General features: G+C 39.8%; 1 protein-coding gene across 1 annotated transcript in view; it reads left to right on the top strand.

Annotated features, from left to right (window-relative positions):
• Positions 1-17,581, top strand: part of LOC149461580 (uncharacterized) — a 94,574-nt gene extending 76,993 nt beyond the window's left edge. The window contains exons 5-6 of the mRNA XM_089678096.1: positions 10,336-10,443; positions 10,950-17,581. Coding sequence (XP_089534222.1) covers positions 10,336-10,443; positions 10,950-11,064 — 223 coding nt within the window. The 3' untranslated portion in view covers positions 11,065-17,581. The remainder of the gene's footprint in view (positions 1-10,335; positions 10,444-10,949) is intronic.
• The last annotated feature ends 1,595 nt before the right edge of the window (positions 17,582-19,176 follow it).

The raw sequence follows: 19,176 nt of genomic DNA, 5'->3' as shown, positions 1-19,176 counted from the left end.
TTTCTATGGTGCCTGTTCACATATAGCCAGTGCACTGGCAGTGTGGATTCAGTGCAAATTGAAAAAGAGTCCTGTCTGATTTCTGAGCAGTGCAGTCCGGTTCAGGTGCAGATTACAGGATATTGACTTCTAATGGAACTGCTTCTGAATCGCAAGTGTCATCAGTTGTGAATAGGTCTTCAGTTCAGGATTTTATGTTCCAGATCAGCTTTTCAAACAGTTTGCTCCCCTCCCTCTCCTCTCCACCTCAGCAACACCAAAAAAGCCTTGCAAAACCGCATCCACACCAGTCCTGAACCTGTGAATAGTACAATCCGCAGCTGTGTTACAAAAACCGGTCCTGAACTGCTGAACAAGTAGATTGCAATCCACACTGAAATCAGTCTGTAATCTGGAACGCACAAGTGTGAATCTGCACTTACCCTAGGTTCACACCTAAGTGTTTTCTGCAGCGTTTTGAAGAAACGCAGTACAGTCCATTTAACATGATTTCCTATGGGACATGTTCACATTTTCATCCGGTGTGTTTTTTGGAAAGGGTCAGGGACCTTTTTGAATGCAAAAAGTTGTGTTTTTGGTTCTATAGATGTCAATGGAAAAGCTGCAGAAAAGCATGTATTGTGTTTTAGCTGCGTTTTTTTATGCATTTGTTATGCGTTTTAAATCTACCTAGCAACAAGAAAAATGTAAAAACCGCATCAAAAAGGCATAGAAAACAAAGGTGCAAAAATGCAAAACGCAATGCAGAAAAGACTGAAACGCAGCCTGCATAGGTGTGAACCTAGCCTTAAGCTTAGTCAGAATTTGATTGAAATTCCACTTTAGGGAGTCATTACACCTGAGTAGAGTGTCCTATCATTACAGACATTGTGTATTTTGTCTATGGCTGTAAAGAACGTTGCATTAAAAACTATGATATAGCACTGATTTCAGTAACATATTTCACTGGCTAAAATGGAGCAAAAATTAAATTTTTTTTGTTAGGGTTTACATACACTTAAAGGTACCAAATAACTTGAATTATTTAAGCTGTATTATGTTTTATTTTACACTATTAACAAGTATTTAGCTATTTAGGTTTTCTCTGTTCAGTGCTTGTAACCTTAATCTCAAGCTTTTAACCTTATTAGATATGATGGATTACATTTGCTATTTAATGAGCAGTGGTGTCTGTGGGTACTCCCACTAAGGATTATTTGACAGATGTGCTTACATCTGTTATGGTTTATAAGGTAATTAAGAAGCTGAAAGTATTCATTTACATTGTGTAACTCATGGGGGAACATCGCTGTATTACACTTCAGGTTATCTATGGGTATATATGTCTATGACAAAGCCAGAAGGGCAATTTGTTTACAAAGTGTGGTGGAATTTTAACATTAAAATTATTAGAAGTCCCTAGTTTATATTTTTTTTTTTCAAGCAGCAAAATAAAATAGGTACAAAACTCCAGGTTTGGTGAACTGAGATAAAAATGTACAAGTCTATAAAGATAATAACCTTTGCATTATTTAAGAAAAAATATACTAATACATATACACTTACAATTCTGTGGCTTGTGACTGACAATAATATACAGTATATAGCAGGGGTGGACTGACAACTCATGGGGCCCCCGGGCAATAGGAAATCATGGGGTTCCTGTGTCCTCGCCCACACTCAAACCACATGCAAAAAAAACCTATGAAAGGTACCAGGGGCATCTCATGGGGCCCCCTACTGACCCCAGGCCCTCGGGCAGTGCCCGAGTGGCTAAATGGTCAGTCCGCCCCTGGTACAGTTGTGACCAAAATTATTCAACCCCCACTGAAATTGAGTGTTTTGGCCAGTTTGACATTGCTTTTGATCATTCAGTCATCTTGCTTACATTTACATTAAAGAGGCACTTGTAGGTCAGACAAATATAACATAACAGTTATAATGAAATAACCACAAATGTCTTTTCTGTGCTCACAGCATTATCAGTTTTATTCAACCCCCAAGTGACATTCAATCTTAGTACTTAGTACAGCATCCTTTTACAGTTATAACAGCTTTTAAACGTGAAGCATAGCTTGACACAAGTGTCTTGCAGCGATCTACGGGTATCTTCGCCCATTCTTCATGGGCAAAGGCCTCCAGTTCAGTCACATTCTTAGGCTTGCGCACTGCAACTGCTTTCTTTAAGTCCCACCAGAGGTTCTCAATCGGATTTAAGTCTGGTGACTGCGATGGCCACTCCAAAATGTTCCAGCCTTTCCTCTGCAACCATGCTCTAGTGGACTTGGAGGTATGCTTGGGATCATTGTCCTGTTGAAAGGTCCAACGTCTCCCAAGCCTCAGGTGTGTGACGGACTGCATCACGTTTCCATCCAATATCTCCTGGTACTGAAGAGAATTCATGGTACCTTGCACACGCTGAAGCTTCCCTGTACCTGCAGAAGCAAAACAGCCCCAAAGCATGATTGACCCTCCACCATGCTTCACAGTAGGCAAGGTGTTCTTTTCATCATAGGCCTTGTTCTTCCTCCTCCAAACATAGCGTTGATCCATGGGCCCAAACAGTTCTAATTTTGTTTCATCAGTCCACAGAACACTATCCCACAACTTTTGTGGTTTGTCCACATGGCTTTTGGCATACTGCAGTCGACTCTTCTTATTCTTTGGAGACAGCAAGGGGGTACGCCTGGGAGTTCTGGCACGGAGGCCTTCATTACGCAGTGTGCGTCTTATTGTCTGGGCTGAAACTTCTGTACCCACATCTGACAAATCTTTTCTCAGTTCCTCAGCAGTCACACGGGGACTTCTCTCCACTCTACGCTTCAGGTAGCGCACAGCAGTCGAAGTCAGCATCTTCTTTCTGCCACGACCAGGTAGCGTTTCAACAGTGCCCTTTGCCTTGAATTTGCGAATGATGCTTCCTAAGGTGTCTCTTGGTATGTTTAACATCTTTGCAATCTTCTTATAGCCATTGCCCTTCCTGTGAAGAGAAATCACCTCTTCTCTTGTCTTCCTGGACCATTCTCTTGCCTTCACCATGTTTGTAACCACACCAGTAAATGTCTAGAAGGAGCTGAGTATCACAGTCATTTTAAAGCTGCCTAATTGGTGCTTATTATGCTTGATTGCTGCTCGGTGACATCCACAGGTGTTTTCAATACCTGATGGAAAGCACCTGTATGAACCTCTGTTCTTCAGAGTGGTAGTCTTTAAGGGGTTGAATAATTGTGGCAATGAAGAAACCACATAAGAACCATTTACTACTGTATTACATAAACAATTGATGTCATTTTAGTTGCATTTGGGTAGTTACAACGTCCTTGTAGGATTTGATTCTGAATACAATTCCAAATGTACACTATAGTCCCTAAACCCCTTTACAGCATTGGGGGTTGAATAATTTTGGTCACAACTGTATATACAGCACCAATGTGTCTCATTGCTCTTTTCAGCATCAGCCATTATTAATCAATTATTGTTAATTTTACTGCTTTAAAATGTATTCTCTAAGATCCCCACTAAACAAAAATGTATAAATACTCATATGCTACAGTCAGTCTTACCGTAAGCCAATTATTCAGTTAGTATATTTGGCCACATACAGTAGTTTTGGATGTGTAAAAGTCAACATAGTTAAGCAACTTTGTAGTGTGAAGGTCTGCATAACACAAACGGTAAGGGCGTTCGACAGGGTATTTGCCTGCCGCTCCTTACACTGCATTGTGATTGGCTAAAGCAATGCACCAGGCTACAGGTCAGGTGCAATGCTCTGGCCAATCACAGCACAATTGGGTCGAGCTAGCGGTGACAGATGTGTTTACTAGGTATGCACCGAAATTTCGGTAACCGAAAAGTTTCGGTTGAAAGCACCCCTTTCGCCCATCGGTCGATATTAAAAAAAAGCACTGATACAGGTGCCAAAAAAACCTCGCCCTCACCACCACCCACCCGCCACTGCCGCCCCCCTCACTCACTGCCGCCGCCCCTAGTTGCTGTCCGCCTGCCGCTGGTGCCAACGGCTGACGCTCGGTAGTTCTCAGCCTTACCTGAGAAACCAGCAATCCCGGCGCTGGGCACAGAGATTAGTAAAGGAAAGATGGCCTCCACTCATCTTTATGCCCTTGGAGGACCAGAGCGATGTCACTTCCAGTTTCGCCCATTTTGTTTTTCGTTTTTAGATCAATGCTTTTTTTGATCTAATGCTTTAGATTGCAGAGGAGTCATTTGGAGTCTTATTGACCCCACATCTCTCCATAAAGAGGACCTGTCACTAATTATTTCTATCACAAGGGATGCATGCATTCCATGTGATAAGAATAAAAGTGCTTAAATTTTTTTTAAAGGGACAGTGCAAAAAACAAAAAAAAAACATTAAATAAATAAAAAAGAAAAGTTTAAAGTGCCCCCATCCCCCCGTGCTCGCACGTAGTGATGAACGCATATGTATGCCATGCCCACATATGTAAACGGTGTTCAAACCACACACGTGAGGTATCGCCATGAATGTCCAGCAAGAGCAATAATTCTCGCACTAGACCTCCTCTGCAACTTTACACTACTAACCTGTAGAAATTTTTAAAGCATCACCCATGGAGATTTTTAATTACCACAGTTTCACGCCATTCCACGAGCGTGTGCAATTTTAAAGCGTGATATGTTGAGTCTCTATTTATTCGCTGTAACATCCTCTTTCATATTTTCCCAAAAAATTGGAGTATATATTGTATTTTTTTTTGTTTTTTTAATCAAAGTGTATTTTTTTCCAAAATATATATATATTAATTTTTAAAACTGCACGTTTCGGTTACTAGTGCTTATGGTTTATAATGTAATTAGGGAGCTGAAAATATTAATTTACATTGTGTAACTCATGAGGGAACATTGCTCCGCCCAATTGTTTACAACTGACCAGCAAATTTCAGATTCGGGCGAGTGCTCGGCGGGTGCAGACAGGTAAGCAGGCGTCAGCTTTTTTTTATTTGCGCAAGTCAGCGGTGGCGTGACAGCGCTGGACGCCGTGACTGACGATGGATCACAACGATGGAACCATTTTTTGGGGCTTTTTTTTAAAAGAAAGGACTGGTCAAAAACTGTTATTTTGTTTTTTGTTCAATAAAGGAGTTTTTCAGAAATCTGGCATCTTTATTTTTTACTCAATTTAACTACCCATTCACCTTTAGTGAATGGGTAGTGGTTCAAATACCCCTTACTAATTCACAAGAGGGGGGGAAGCATCAAGGTGCCCCCTTATTTAAAGGGGTACCCTGATGCAAATGAGCTCCCCTGTCCACAGACCCCCACAACCCCCACAACCACTGGGTCAGGGTTGCGGGTAAGAGGCCCTTGTGGGGAAAAGGCACATGGGCTAGTAAGCCACAGGGAGGGAGGCGTTCATTCATTCCCCCCCTTTCCTGCCCTGCCAGGCCTGTGCTCAGATCAAAGGTCTAGGAATTTAAGGGGGACCACATGCTTTTTTCCCCCCATTTTTGGGAGTGGGGTTCTCCTTAAAAGTCCTTCAAGGCCTAAAGGGCCTGGTATGGTTTTTAGGGGGAACCCCACGCACTTTAAAAAAAAATGTATTGTGGGTTACCTCCTAACCTTCCTACCAGATCTAAAGGGTTTGGTAAGGATTGGGGGGGACCCCACGCTGTTTTTTATTTGTTTGTTTGTTTGTTTTTTTAAATGTCTTTTTTTTTTTAAAATGTCAATCCAGCAGGTTCTATACATTGTACAGATGTGCAACTTTTCAGGTAGTTTAAGGGGACCCCAGACATGATATTTAATCGATTTTTTAATTTTATTTTACTTTAACTACTTGCCCTCCAGAGGATTTACCCCCTTTCCTGACCAGGCCATTTTTTGCGATAGGGCACTAAGTTACTTTAACTGACAATTGCACGGTCATGCAACGCTGCACCCAAATAAAATTTACGTAGTTTTTTTCCCCACAAATAGAGCTTTCTTTTGGTGGTATTTGATTGCCTGTGGGTTTTTATTTTTTTGCGCTATAAACAAAAAAGCCCGACAATTTTGAGGAAAAAACAATATTTTTGACTTTTTGCTATTAAACATGTGCAGTAAAAAAATTTTAAAAATCAAATTTCATCATAAATTTAGGCCAAAATATATTCTGCTACGTCTTTGCTAAAGAAAAAATCCCAATTCATGTAAATTAATTGGTTTAAGTGAAAGTTATAGCTTTACAAATGGAGGTATATATACTGAAATTTTTTTTTACTAGTAATGGCGGTGATCAGTGACTTATAGCGGGACTGCGGCGGGCATTCTGACACTGGGGGGAACTGACTTGGTGTCACTGACATCCCCAGTGACACCAGTACAGTGATCAGTGCTAGTAAAAAGCACTGTCACTGTACTAATGGCACTGGGCAGAAAGAGGTTAACATCTGGGGCGATCAAAGGGTTAACTGTGTGCTGTTTCACTATGTGGGCTGTGTGTGTGCTTCATTGTAAGAACACTGTTTTGTATGGCTCTGCTATGCAGAGCCATACAAAGCAGTGTGCAGGAGCTGACAGGGGAGAGAGCTGTGTTGTTTATACACAGGTCTCTCCCCCATCAGAGATACTTGGCGATCACCGTGTGCTGGTGAGTAATCACTGGCCTGGATCTGGTGATTGACAGTCGGGATCTGGTGATTTTGTGCACCTGTGCTGCCCTTTAGTAGTATTTCTGCTATAGGCAGCATGTAAGTGGTTAAGCAATAAAAAATGACTGCCCCTTTAAAGACGGTACTTTTTGAAAAACAAATTTCACTGATTCATGTCCCTCATTGCAGTACCTAGGTCCTCATTTCCCTTTATGGCCAATAACTTGCATATAAGCCTTCAAAATGGGCATTTTTGAATATACAAGTTTGAGTCCTATAGACTTGCACTGAGTTCGAAGTTGGCGGTCGAACATTCATTAGGTTCGACTGTTTGACCGCGAACTGAACACGGGGGTGTTCTGCCCATCACTAGTAACTGCTTAGTTGCTAAATATTTGTTGAAAAGAGGACCTAAACCGTGGAAGTTGGGCCTACAAAATGCAAAGGAGTAATTACCTGTATTGCCCATGGTCTCCCCGTGGCTAAGCTTTTTTCCAAATATTGAATTACCATGCCTTGTTTTGCACTGCGTATATTTGTTTCTCATGTCAATGACATCATGCAGCATCAGCACAGGCTTAAAAAGCACAGATACACACAATGAATGAAGCAGAAGCAGTAGGATGCCTGTCTGCAGGCCCCCATTTACTGTTCTCCTTGCTGGACATATACGGTAGCTGCAGGCAGCACAATAGTAACATCTTCAAAGGTCACCCCAAATCTCGTAACTAGCAGTTACAATTTTAGATCATGCCTTAGACCTGACACTGAAGGTTGTCAGCTTTGAGGCTACAGAACAGGAGTGCCTAGGTATAGGAATTGTAACATTATCTTTCAAAGGGAATTCTAGTCAAAAGTTAGATATCACCTTTAAATTTACCAGTAAACATCTGAGAGTTGAGTTTAGGCAAATTTTAAAGCTGTCAGTAGACATGAAAGGGTTCTAGATCACAGCATTATCCAGCCTTTAAGGCAAGCTCTCAAGGTATATCTTCTATGGAGAGAGAAAGGGAGGGGAAGCAATAGTGACTAGGATGGGTTTTCCACCCGGCCTGTTTGACTCCTTTTCAAAACAGAAAGTTAATGGTCAGCTTGGAAACCATCCAACCTGGTCAAACCTGGTGGCTATCAACTTATGTCTATGAATATCTTGTGTCCATGAACTGTGATAGAAAACCCGTAAGAAGCAAAATTATTATACAAATTCTAAAGAGATCATAGCCTGATATTCCATAGGTTTTTTTGCAGAGTATACACAAATTAAAACTATTCATACTATGCCGCAAGATAGCAGTGCTAATCACTGAGCCCCAGTGCTCTTCATGATTTTATATTTCTGAATCAAAAGCTTTAAAACACAGCAAATTATTGTAAACAGTAATTTGGGGAGCACCCCATGCCATTTTTTTCTGTGGGAGTCCCTCATTAACATCTATATCAGACCTTCATCTAGGATAGGGTCTGGTGTAGATAAATGGAATCTCCGACTGCTCTGTTTACAAACAGAATGAAGCAACTGAGAGCTGTCATTTTGCAGGTAATGTAAGCATATTTTTTTCTTGTATGTGTCAGTTTTACTGTGGTAGGTTGTACACATTTCATAGATGCACCACTTCACAGACAGTGCCAGAGCATTACTCAAACATGTTCTTTCAAATTATTTAGCATTTTTAATGTTTCCTTTAATGTGTTACTAAACCCACAACAGTAAAATCAGTCTGTGTTTGCAGTAAAGCATGCTTGATATTCTCACTGTGGAACCTAAGGGGATAATCCTCTGCACTGTGTAAAATGGCTGTTTGATCCTGACTTTTCTGATCCTCCCCTTCTTCCAGTGTCTCCCTCTTATGTCCTGATAAGACATATCATGTGGAGTCACATTGCACATGCTCAGTTTGGTGTGTCTTGCTAGAGAGTATTTTTTTTTCTTGGGAGGGTGCATGTTATCAGCACAGGGCCAGTCAGCACTGCCCAGACAGAGATCAGGGGTTCTGCATCATCCTAGAGCAAAATGAAAACTCCTCCTACAAGCTTTAACCAGTGCTCAGCTGCTGAGGGGAAAGGGTATTTAGCAGGTTATATTTACTAAAATAATTGCACTTCCATTTTCTGTGTACTCTGGGTGACCAGATATAGTGAATACAGGGTCCTGGGTTTAGTAACACTTTAAGCATTTTTAAAATATCTACCTTTTTTCCTTCTACAGAGCAGTGCCCAGTCCCCACACCATTCTTTTGATAATCCCTTACCTATTAGCCTAGAAAATGGCTATTACTGATTTTTAACATTTGGCTTCAAAGACTTCAATGGGGTTCAGATTTGACACCCAAACTTTAGTAAAATTCACTGAACCTGCCCCGAACTGAACCCAGGTATATATGGCTAACCACTAGATGATGTTCCACGCACAGAGTTGTCAAGCCACAGAATGTCTTTCTTCAGACCCAAGAACACAGCTCACTAACTGACTGTCAGTCAGTAAATTTAGGCAAATAAGACATAATAAATGACTGTCAGCCAAAGCTTTGACACATTTTGCACCTACAAGTGTTTAATCATAAACAGCAGTGACCAGGGGCGGACTGACCATTTGGAAACTCGGGCACTGCCCGAGGGCCCGGGGTCAGTAGGGGGCCCATGAGATGCCCCTGGTACCTTTTTTATAGGCTTTTTTGAGTTTGGGCAAGGACACATGGGCCCCATGATCCCCTATTGCCGGGGGCCCACTGAGTTGTCAGTCCACCCCTGGCAGTGACTTGACAACTCTTTGGGTGGTACTGTACATAATCTATAGAAATAGAAAAGAAAAGCATGTTTTACTGAATCTGTGCAACTAGTAATGTAGATCCAAATGCACATTTGGCCACCATGGCATAAAAAATTATTTGTATAGCTCTGTAATTTGCCAGATGAACAGCAATAGTAGAATATGAATTAATATTGCACCCAGGACATCCTTCTGTTCTGTAACAGAAACAGCAAAAATGATGTTCTGTAATAATCATGAAATTAAATGAATAATAACATTTTTGAACATTAACATTTTATGTGGAGAAGTACCCTTTACACGGATGCTAAGTGCAGTATCTCATTACACTGTTGGTCAGTATATTGCCCCCACCCCTTACTTTGGAGATCAGTGAAAGGAGTTCCCTTGTACACTGGTGGTAGTGAATGATATACACTGGTAGCAAGAAATAAAATGCTCTATTTCATTGTTGGTTAGCAGGAGGAAAAATGCCTTATTGTATTGGTAGTTAGCTAGCTTAGCAATGCACTCTTACATTGATGGTCATAGCAAGAAAGAATGCCCCTTGATGGTCATTGGAAGAATGCCTTATTACATTAGTAGTCAGTGGAAAGATGTCCCATAATGGCTATAATGGCCATTACATCAATGGGAGATATGAAGAAGAATATCCACATACATTGCTGGTTATTTGAAAGACCACTACAGACCTGGAAAATGAGAGGAAATGTACCACTAGTCCCATTCTGTTGGCTCCTTCTATCAACACCAGTGCCAGATCTATACAGGCACCATTAGTCAGGAGATCAATTCCCCATCAATCCCAACACAGACAATGCACCATCTCATTGCTTGAGTAGCAAAAACAAGAATCTGATTGGTTATGAGACAGGCATGATAAATAAACATGAAATTGATATTCATGTTCATAGTTAACATTGCATATTTTGTGCGTAGTAGCTAATTTACAACATGTAACTGACCTTAATTTCATTATAGGAGAGTTGTAATAGTCAAGAGCTGTGAGCAAGACAGTGAAGCTGGTGAAACAATTAATGTGGAATCCAATGACAATACAATAACAGGGGTAGAAGGAACAATTAGTGGGTAAGTAGTTAACAACATATTACATAACACGTTTTGTTGTTTAGATTTAATAAGCTAAATTCTCTCTCTTGGCTCTTTCTCTACCTCTGTTTCCTTCTCTCTTTCTCACTCTCGTATGCCACCTCTTGCCATTTTATTTCTTAAAATCTCTAGATAACGGTGAAAAGGTAAAAAAAAAGAGAATGATCAAATAAAGCTCTATCCATTTCCTCCACTGGTGAATGTCACCAGTGTCCTTTGACCCCTGTACTTTATGGCTGTTTCAGTTCTTTAATGTTTTTTCTCCATTTTTTCCATGGAAAAAATGTAATAACCTAATGAAGCAAGCAGGAATCTGCTGCTCTCTAAATGTATGCCTCTCTTTGTGGCCTCATGGTTTTACCAACACATTAAATTAATTTTATGTTATAAAATATCACTTTTGACTTAATCTGTGTAAAGCCTAAAATTATATCAGTGCGTTTTATTATTGATAGAAACAGTAAATACATTTTTTTTTTTTGTAGATCACTTAGTCAAAATGCAGGGGACTGCAACAGACCCAGCGAGCATCAGGAAGCTCATCAACAAAGAGGGGACATGCCAGGCAGGATGTCAGACAATAAATCCACAAGTGTTTAAAAATAAATATAGCAGTATATGATTAACCATACAAAAAAACAATACATTTAGTTGCACTTCTTTTTTTTTTTTTATATTGTTAATTTATGTTCACCTGCAATCACTTAGTATTATTATTTTTCCTGTATCTATATGATCGAGTTAAATTGAATGTATAACAATTTTTTTTTTGGGGGGGGGATAGAGTAGGGAAGGGTAAAACACCTGTCAGTTTATTTCCCTTTGGGGAGATTGTTCTTTATTCCTGTCCCAGAAGCATATTGTGAGAAGAGAATTCCCCTCCTAGTCAGTTGTTACCAGAATAGATGTCCCTACTGAAATATTTAAGACACCTCTTCCTCCGCTTACACCTGTAAGATTTTGGATTAGTCATCATGTTTTGTTCCAGTGACAATGGATATATAGAGAGGTTGAACTATCTAGTAAGGACACAGACAGCAATAAAAGTTTATACAAGAGGGAAGGCATTGTGGTCCATCATAAAGTTCCCCTGTTAATGCATCTCAAAAAAAAAGGTGAGACATACTGGCTTCAAAATAGAAATATAAGGGTTTTGAATAAATGTGAAAAATGTTGGGTGGTGTTCACAAACAAATCACTAAATGAATAAACCCACCTACAAAAAAGAAACAACTTTCATCATTAGGAGATATTGTACCAGGTATTTTCTGGGGGAAAATGTTAAAAATAATTACACTTGTCAAGCCCAATCGCTTATATCTCAGACTATGCTTCATAGTGGTGAAGCAACAAGCTTTCTTTAAGCAGCCTATTCAAGTATCCCAGATAAAATATGGCATATATCCATTGCCTATGTCACTACCATATTATTATTATAATACAGGATTTATATAGCACCAACAGTTTGTCAGCGCTTTACAAAATGACGGTAGACATTACAGTTATAATACAATTTGGTACAAGAGGAGACAGAGGGCCCTGCTCGTTAGAGCTTACAATCTAGGAGATTATCACAAGGAACTTGTAATAAACGTTCTTAGAGAATGGTGGTGAGCATGAATAACACAAGTATGTAGAGAAATAGTGCTATAAGGCCATACAAGCTATGTCACAGTCCACAGGGAAACCTTGAATCTCCATTAACCTGGACTATGCAGTTCTTCAAATATGTTCACACTTATTCATGTTGAGTATTGAGCTGGCTTATTTAGCAAGCATTGGGACACAGCTGAATAGAATATTCTCCTACAGAGCAAAGTCTCAATCATATGAGAGGTACTAAAAGCTTCAAAGTCATGCTGGAACTATATTGCAAACTTAGAGAAACCTAGCCCAAAGTCCATACAGTACAAAGCAGAGAAAAAAAACAAACAATCAAACATTTCTTTGACTGGAGACCATCTAGTGCACGGGTGTTAAACTGGTGGCCCTCCAGCTGTTGCCAAACTACAAGTCCCTTGAGACATTGCAAGATTGACAGTTACAAGCAGGACTCCCAAAGGCAGAGGCATGATGGGACTTGTAGTTTCGAAACAGCTGGAGGGCCACCAGTTTGACATCCCTGATCTAGTGTATCATAAGTACTATTTCCAATTTTTTGCCTTTCTTTGAAATAGCACTCCTTCATGGCTAGGTTTCAGATCAGAATTCAAGAGTTAATTAAAAGTTCAAACTTAATAGATGACAATGTCACATTGTCACTATCAACATCAACAATTTTACTGTAGATGTAGGTTTCCACATGAATTAAAACAAGTTTATGTGGAAATATATTTCACCCATCTGCCAAAAATAAATCCATTGGAGACTCCAAATCCAAGCTATATACAGGTATTCTAAGCACATCACAGATGTCTCAACAGGGCTAGGAGAGTAGGAGAGATAGGGACTGGTTCGAGCCATGGAGATGCATTTCCTTGCAGCGAAAGGAGACTTTCACAAGCAGAAGACAGGGGGTCTAATCCTTCCTTACTCTATCCAAAACTATAAAAAAAAAAGTTTCAGATCTACTTTAAAGGCTTCATTAGCATGTTAACTTACAAAACAGTGTCATCAATGTCATAAACACAGGTTTTTTAATATTGTGCTGCTTTGAAAATTAATAAGAAGGATTATTGAACAGCAGCTGCAGATAACAAAGCTAAAATGGACACTAATGTATTAATTTCCAAAATGCTAAAACTAAAATGAATGTCACAATAAGTAAAACTTGTCAGTAAACTTTTTTTTCCTTTTGTTAAAAATGCTTATATAGAAAAGCCAACCATTGTAAGCACACCAGTAAATGTTAAATTGTTTGTCTTAAAATAGAACTACACTGCATCTGAGAAACTCAAACCAAAAATGCTATTTAATTAAAGTGATACTAAAGTCTTGTCTTTTTTCTTTTTTTAAAAATTACAAACACATCCTACTCTCCTGCTCTGTGGTTTTACAGAGGACAGCCCGGATCCTCCTCTTCTCGGGTCCCCTGCCGTCGCACCTGTCCCCTCCCTCCTGTTGGGTCTCCCCACAGCAAGCGGCTTGCTATGGGGCACCCAAGCAGGCACACTCCTGAGCTGTGGCTCTGCGTATCCATTCACACTCAGAGCTGTGGCTCAGCCCCACCTCCTCCCTCTCCTGATTGGTTCACTGTCTGTGACTGACATTGTAAAAGAAAATGAAAATGAAAAACTATTATACAGCAACGAAAAACTCAAATTCTGTAGGATAGGTGTATTTTAAAAGGTAAGTTCACTTTTTGAAACATGTTACATGTTACACCAATATTCAGGGTATAACATGTAACATGTTACAAATACACCCCCCCCCCCCCGAGTCCTTGTTTTGAAAGTTAGCGGGGGATCTTCTCCCTCCACTTGCTGTCACAAACTTCACCCACCCAACCACGTCATTTATTCACAGTGTTCTGTGAATGGGAAGACTACAAGTCCCAACAGCCTTTGTGGCTGTAGGCTTGTAGTTTTTCAATGAACCACCAGTGTGCTGTTGGTGGCTCTAGGTAGTTCATTGACCCTATCAGGGTGTAACTGCCTGCCAGTATCAGAGGTATGGTCATACAGATACACAGACAGCCTGCAGGACCGTGGCATGACATCAGCAGATCATGGGTTCAATGCTTTACAGGTCCTTCACTATGGCACCCAGATTTATTAAGTTCAGTGTTGTAAGGAAGGCACATGGGCAACAATAAAAACTTCTGATACAATGAAGCTGGCTATTCATTGACATCCATTGGAACAATCCTATATTGACTACATAGCAGGATACAGCAGTAACATGCTAATATGCTAATACGTTTTAGCCAAAGCCCTACTCATAGCAGAGGATTATTGCTACATTTCAAAGGCATTTGGTCTGAGGCTCCAATCCCCAGTCTCCCAGGTAATCCGCAGTAGAACATGTTTTCTTTGTGGAATGTGTTTGTAGCAATAAAAACCTGACAGATTCAAAGTTTTTCTCAATATATAAAAAAAATTAACTGTAGTTCACCACTAAATATATTGAAAAAAGATTAAAAATGCCATAAAGAAGTCTCATATTAACTGGAGACTATAAAAATGTACAGGTATGACAAATTTTCTGAGTAAACAAGCATTGCAGTAGGTTTGGGAACACTGAAAGAGATGGCTTTTTGTTTTTTCAGGATTGTTAATATGACACAGTTCTATGCAAACTATACTGCTCAAGTAAATTAAAGGAACACTTTGAAAACACATTAGATTTCCTACTGGATATCTATATTGATATGGACTGGGTAATGTGTTAGGAACGTAAGGATGCCCCATGATGAAAACAAAAATCAAAGCGAAAAAATTATGCAGCAGGCTAGTCCATTTCACTGAAATTTCATTGTAGCAACTCAAAATGGTAGTTTGTATGGCCCCCATGTGCTAAGCATGACTGACAATGTCGAGGCATGTTCCTAATGAAACGATGGATGGTGTCCTGGGGTATTTCCTCCCAGATCTGGACCAGGGCATCACTGAGCTCCTGGACAGTGTGAGGTGCAACCTGGTGGCGTCGGATGGACTGAAACATGATATCCCAGAGGTGTTCTATTGGATTTAGGTGAGTGTGGGGGCCATTCAATGGTATCAATTCCTTCATCCTCCAGGAACTGCCTGCATACTCTCGTCACATGAGGCCGGGCATTGCCATGCACCAGGAGGAACCCAGGACCCACGGCACCAGCGTAGGGTCTGACAATGGGTCCAAGGATTTCATCCCAATAACTAATGGCAGTCAGGGTCCCATTGTCTAGCCTGTAGAGGTCTGTGTTTCCCTCCATCGACATGCCTCCCCAGACCATAGTTACATACTTACATAGTTAGTCTGGCTGAAAAAAGACAAAAGTTCATCCAGTTCAACCATTAAAATCACTGACCCACCACCAAACGGTCATGCTAAATGATGATACAGGCAGCATAACATTCTCTATGGCTTCTCCAGACCCTTTCATGTCTGTCACATGTGCTCAGGGTAAACCTGCTCTCGTCTGTTTAAAGCACAGGGCGCCAGTGGTGGACCTGCCGATTCTGGTGTTCAGTGACAAATGCCAATCGAGCTCTATGGTGCCAGGCAGTGAGCACAGGGCCTACTAGAGGACATCGAGCCCTCAGGCCACCCTCATGAAGTCTGTTTCTGATTGTTTGGTCAGAGACATTCACACCAGTGGCCTGCTGGTGGTCATTTTGTAGGGCTCTGGCAGTGCTCATCCTGTTCCTCCTTGCACAAAGAAGCAGATACCGGTCCTGCTGATTGGTTAAAGACCTTCTACAGCCCTATCCAGCTCTCCTAGAGTAACTGCCAGTCTTCTGGAATCTGCTCCATGCTCTTGAGACTGTGCTGGGAGACACAGAAAACCTTCTGGCCTTCTGGCAATGGCATGTATTGATGTGCTATCCTGGAGGAGTTGGACTGCCTGTGTAACTTCTGTAGGGTCCAGGTATCGCCTCATGCTAGCAGTAGTGAAACTGACCCTAGCCAAATGCTAAACTAATGAAAAACAGTCAGAAGAGGTGAATAGGGAAAAATGTCAGTGGCCTCCACCTGTAAAACCATTCCTGTTTTGGGGGTCATCTCATTGTTGCCCTTCTAGTGCACCTGTTGTTAATTTCATTAACAACAAAGAAGCTGAAACAACCCCCTCTGCTACTTAACTGAACAGATCAATATCCCAGGAATTTAATTGACTTGATGTTATAATCTGATTAAAAAGTGTTCCTTTAATTTTTGTGAGCAGTGTATATAACCTTTCAGTTTACATTATCTTTAATAAGTGCTTGTTACTCTATGCTGTAGAATTGGACCTGTATATTGCATTCTCCTTTTCAATTTCTGTTACAACATCACAATGACACTGTTCACACCTATAGTCTCCTAAAACAGTCTACAAAGCTCAGCAAAACTGCTGACAGTAACAGTAATTTCTTACATAAGTTACAATAGGTATGACTTAGAGTTTGCAGCATCAAAGCATTATGCTTTTTAAGACAGTGAAATTATTAAATCAAAGCAATATACCTTTATACCAGATAAATAGAAGACGTTTTAAAGACAATTTTTATTTATGAATCATTTAAAATGTATTCAGACATGCACAGTTTTCATTTTAATCTAATGTAAATACTCACAAGCTACTACACAGTATCAAACATTCCATGCTGGTTACTTACAAAAGCTGATGTTTATTTTGCTTATATTTTGCTTCCTGAAAATGCCAAGAAATTTTATATAAAACCTGCTCATTTTCTTTACATTTTTTTTAGATATGATGACATCATCACTAGGTTTAGACAGGGAATGGGTGTGATACAAGGAGTGCCATCATCCCTATAACAATACAATGAAAACATCCTCTTTTTAGTGGGATTTTTAAAGGCACAAGTCAAACCAATAATATTGTAAAAGATAACAATTTAATGAACCTTCTTTTATTTATACAAAGTTAAAAAGACATGTAGTTACAAAATATGGCAGTAACATCAAACATGATTTTACAATAAGTACATGGAGGAGGATAAATCATGCATTCATTTGCACTTGATGCGTTTCGAGACCAATAGTAATCTCTTCTTCAGAAGTGCTTGGAGGGCATGACACCTATAGTAAACATATCATTATGTATCAAGTCTTAAATATATTCAACAGATAAATAATTATACTCTCAGGAAACATCATTTTTCACTTACAAAGCCACACTTCAGGGCAGAGAACATGAAACAACCGCCAGTTGACTAAGACCATTAATAGAGTGGATGTAGCCAATAGCTTCAGAATCTTCCCATGACAAGATTGAAAGATGAAAAAAGCTTTACAAAAGACTTTTTCATTGAAGACATTTACTTTAATAGTGCATCTACTGTATAGATATCTAATGTTCATAGTTAGGTCTGATACATTTTGAAATGCTAAACCAAAAGCTGCTTGTCATTTTCTGATGTGTGCTTTTTCTTCTGTAGATGCTGTGAAATATCTAACTTTAGTTAACAATGTAACCCTTTATAGTTTTGTGATTAATTAAAATAAAACTGGAAAACATTATAAAATCTAATGTACTCTGTTCCTAATGTTTTCTTTTGACATTGTATTCTGTAAATATTGTTGTATACATGGTAGGCCCTTAAGTGCATACACTATCAACACATCAATGGTGTGACTTTTAGGCCTCATGCATACAGGATGCATTAAAAATGCTCCTTTTCTTGGCAGTAGCATTTTCGGCAGAAAAATGCCTGATGCTTGTCTAAGTGTCTAACGCGTTTACAAGCATTTAGGTGCATTTACAAACATCAAGCGCTTGGGCATTAAATCATTTAATTGGCCAGATAAATATTTAATAATTATATTAATAATTATAATTTATTTTATCCATTGAAATTAATTAACCACTTGCCGCCCAGCCTATAGTCAAATAACGGCCGAGCGAACAGCTTGTCTTTCCCGGAGTGCGCATTACACGTGACCGCGGGGCTGCCCTGTGGCAAGATCTGTCACCGGCCGTGTACCTCGGACACGGCCGATGACAGATCTGTGTACCGGCACCATTGCCAGTACCATGTGACCTGCTGTGAGCAATCACAGCAGGTCACATGACAGTTGTATACAATGGATGGCTTCCTTTCATGCCATCCATTGTATACAAGTGTGTCTAGCTGTGAATGATCACAGTGATCGCATGCACAAGCTGGGCTAACAGAAACAAAGAAATGTTTTTTTTTTTCAAAATTTCAGTCTTTTTTTGTTAATTTAGCAAAGAATAAATAATTGGCCTGGGCAGGAAGGATATTGAAGTGGTTAATGCTCAAGCGCTAAATGCGCCTAGCAATAACATGAATTTAGGTGCGTTTAGACACATTTAGACGTGTTTAGACACATCCAGTGTTTTTTTACCAAAACTCTGCTGCTCCTGGTCGCACTGGCCCTGGGTTTCTTTTTCTGCTGGTAAACGCTACTGCTACTAAAAGCTTCTAAAAGTCTATGTGAGCATGGACACGTAGAATAACATGGACGGTCATTTGGAAGCAGTAAAAAAAAAACACCTGACGCCCCTAAATTGGCTGCAAAAATGCCCTGTGTGCATGAGGCCTAAACTGAAAAAAAATGGCCATTTGAGAAAAATCTGACTTTTGGGATTATATTTTCTTCTAGCCTAACTAATAAAAAAGCATAATACGCAGGATGTTTGAAATTACCCAGAGACAATGAACACATTACATGTGTTACATAGAACTATCTCTCAGTGGGTCCAGTGGGACTCAAAAATAGCTTAAGGACTGTCATCTATCTATGGATCTAGCAATCATGAGATGTCACAAGGTATGTCAAAATATTAACCACAATACTTTCTTATTTGTGAATAAAATATGACAGCTATTGATGTGGTTTAGGTCAAGCATAGGTTAGTGCGCTGTTTCCGTGAACTGCGAATGCATTTGAATAACTTAAATGCAGCTGCTCACTGCTATAGCATCCAACTTCCGATAATGTATTTCAAAGCTTTTTGAACTGTGGTCAGATAGTTTGTAAGGATCCAAAAAACAGGGATTTCTTATGTTTTTACTTTCATTTTTGTTCCTTTTTTTTTTTGCTAGAAAAAAGAAATCACATTTAATTTTTTTTTTGGGGGGGGGCATTATATTTTATCTC

Source organism: Staurois parvus, unplaced genomic scaffold (genome assembly GCF_062004578.1).
Source record: "Staurois parvus isolate SC_StPar_1 unplaced genomic scaffold, SC_StPar_1.0 ptg000198l, whole genome shotgun sequence".
Classification (NCBI taxonomy): domain Eukaryota; kingdom Metazoa; phylum Chordata; class Amphibia; order Anura; family Ranidae; genus Staurois; species Staurois parvus.
Note: the sequence above shows the minus strand (reverse complement) of the source record. Positions and strands in the feature narration are given on the sequence as shown.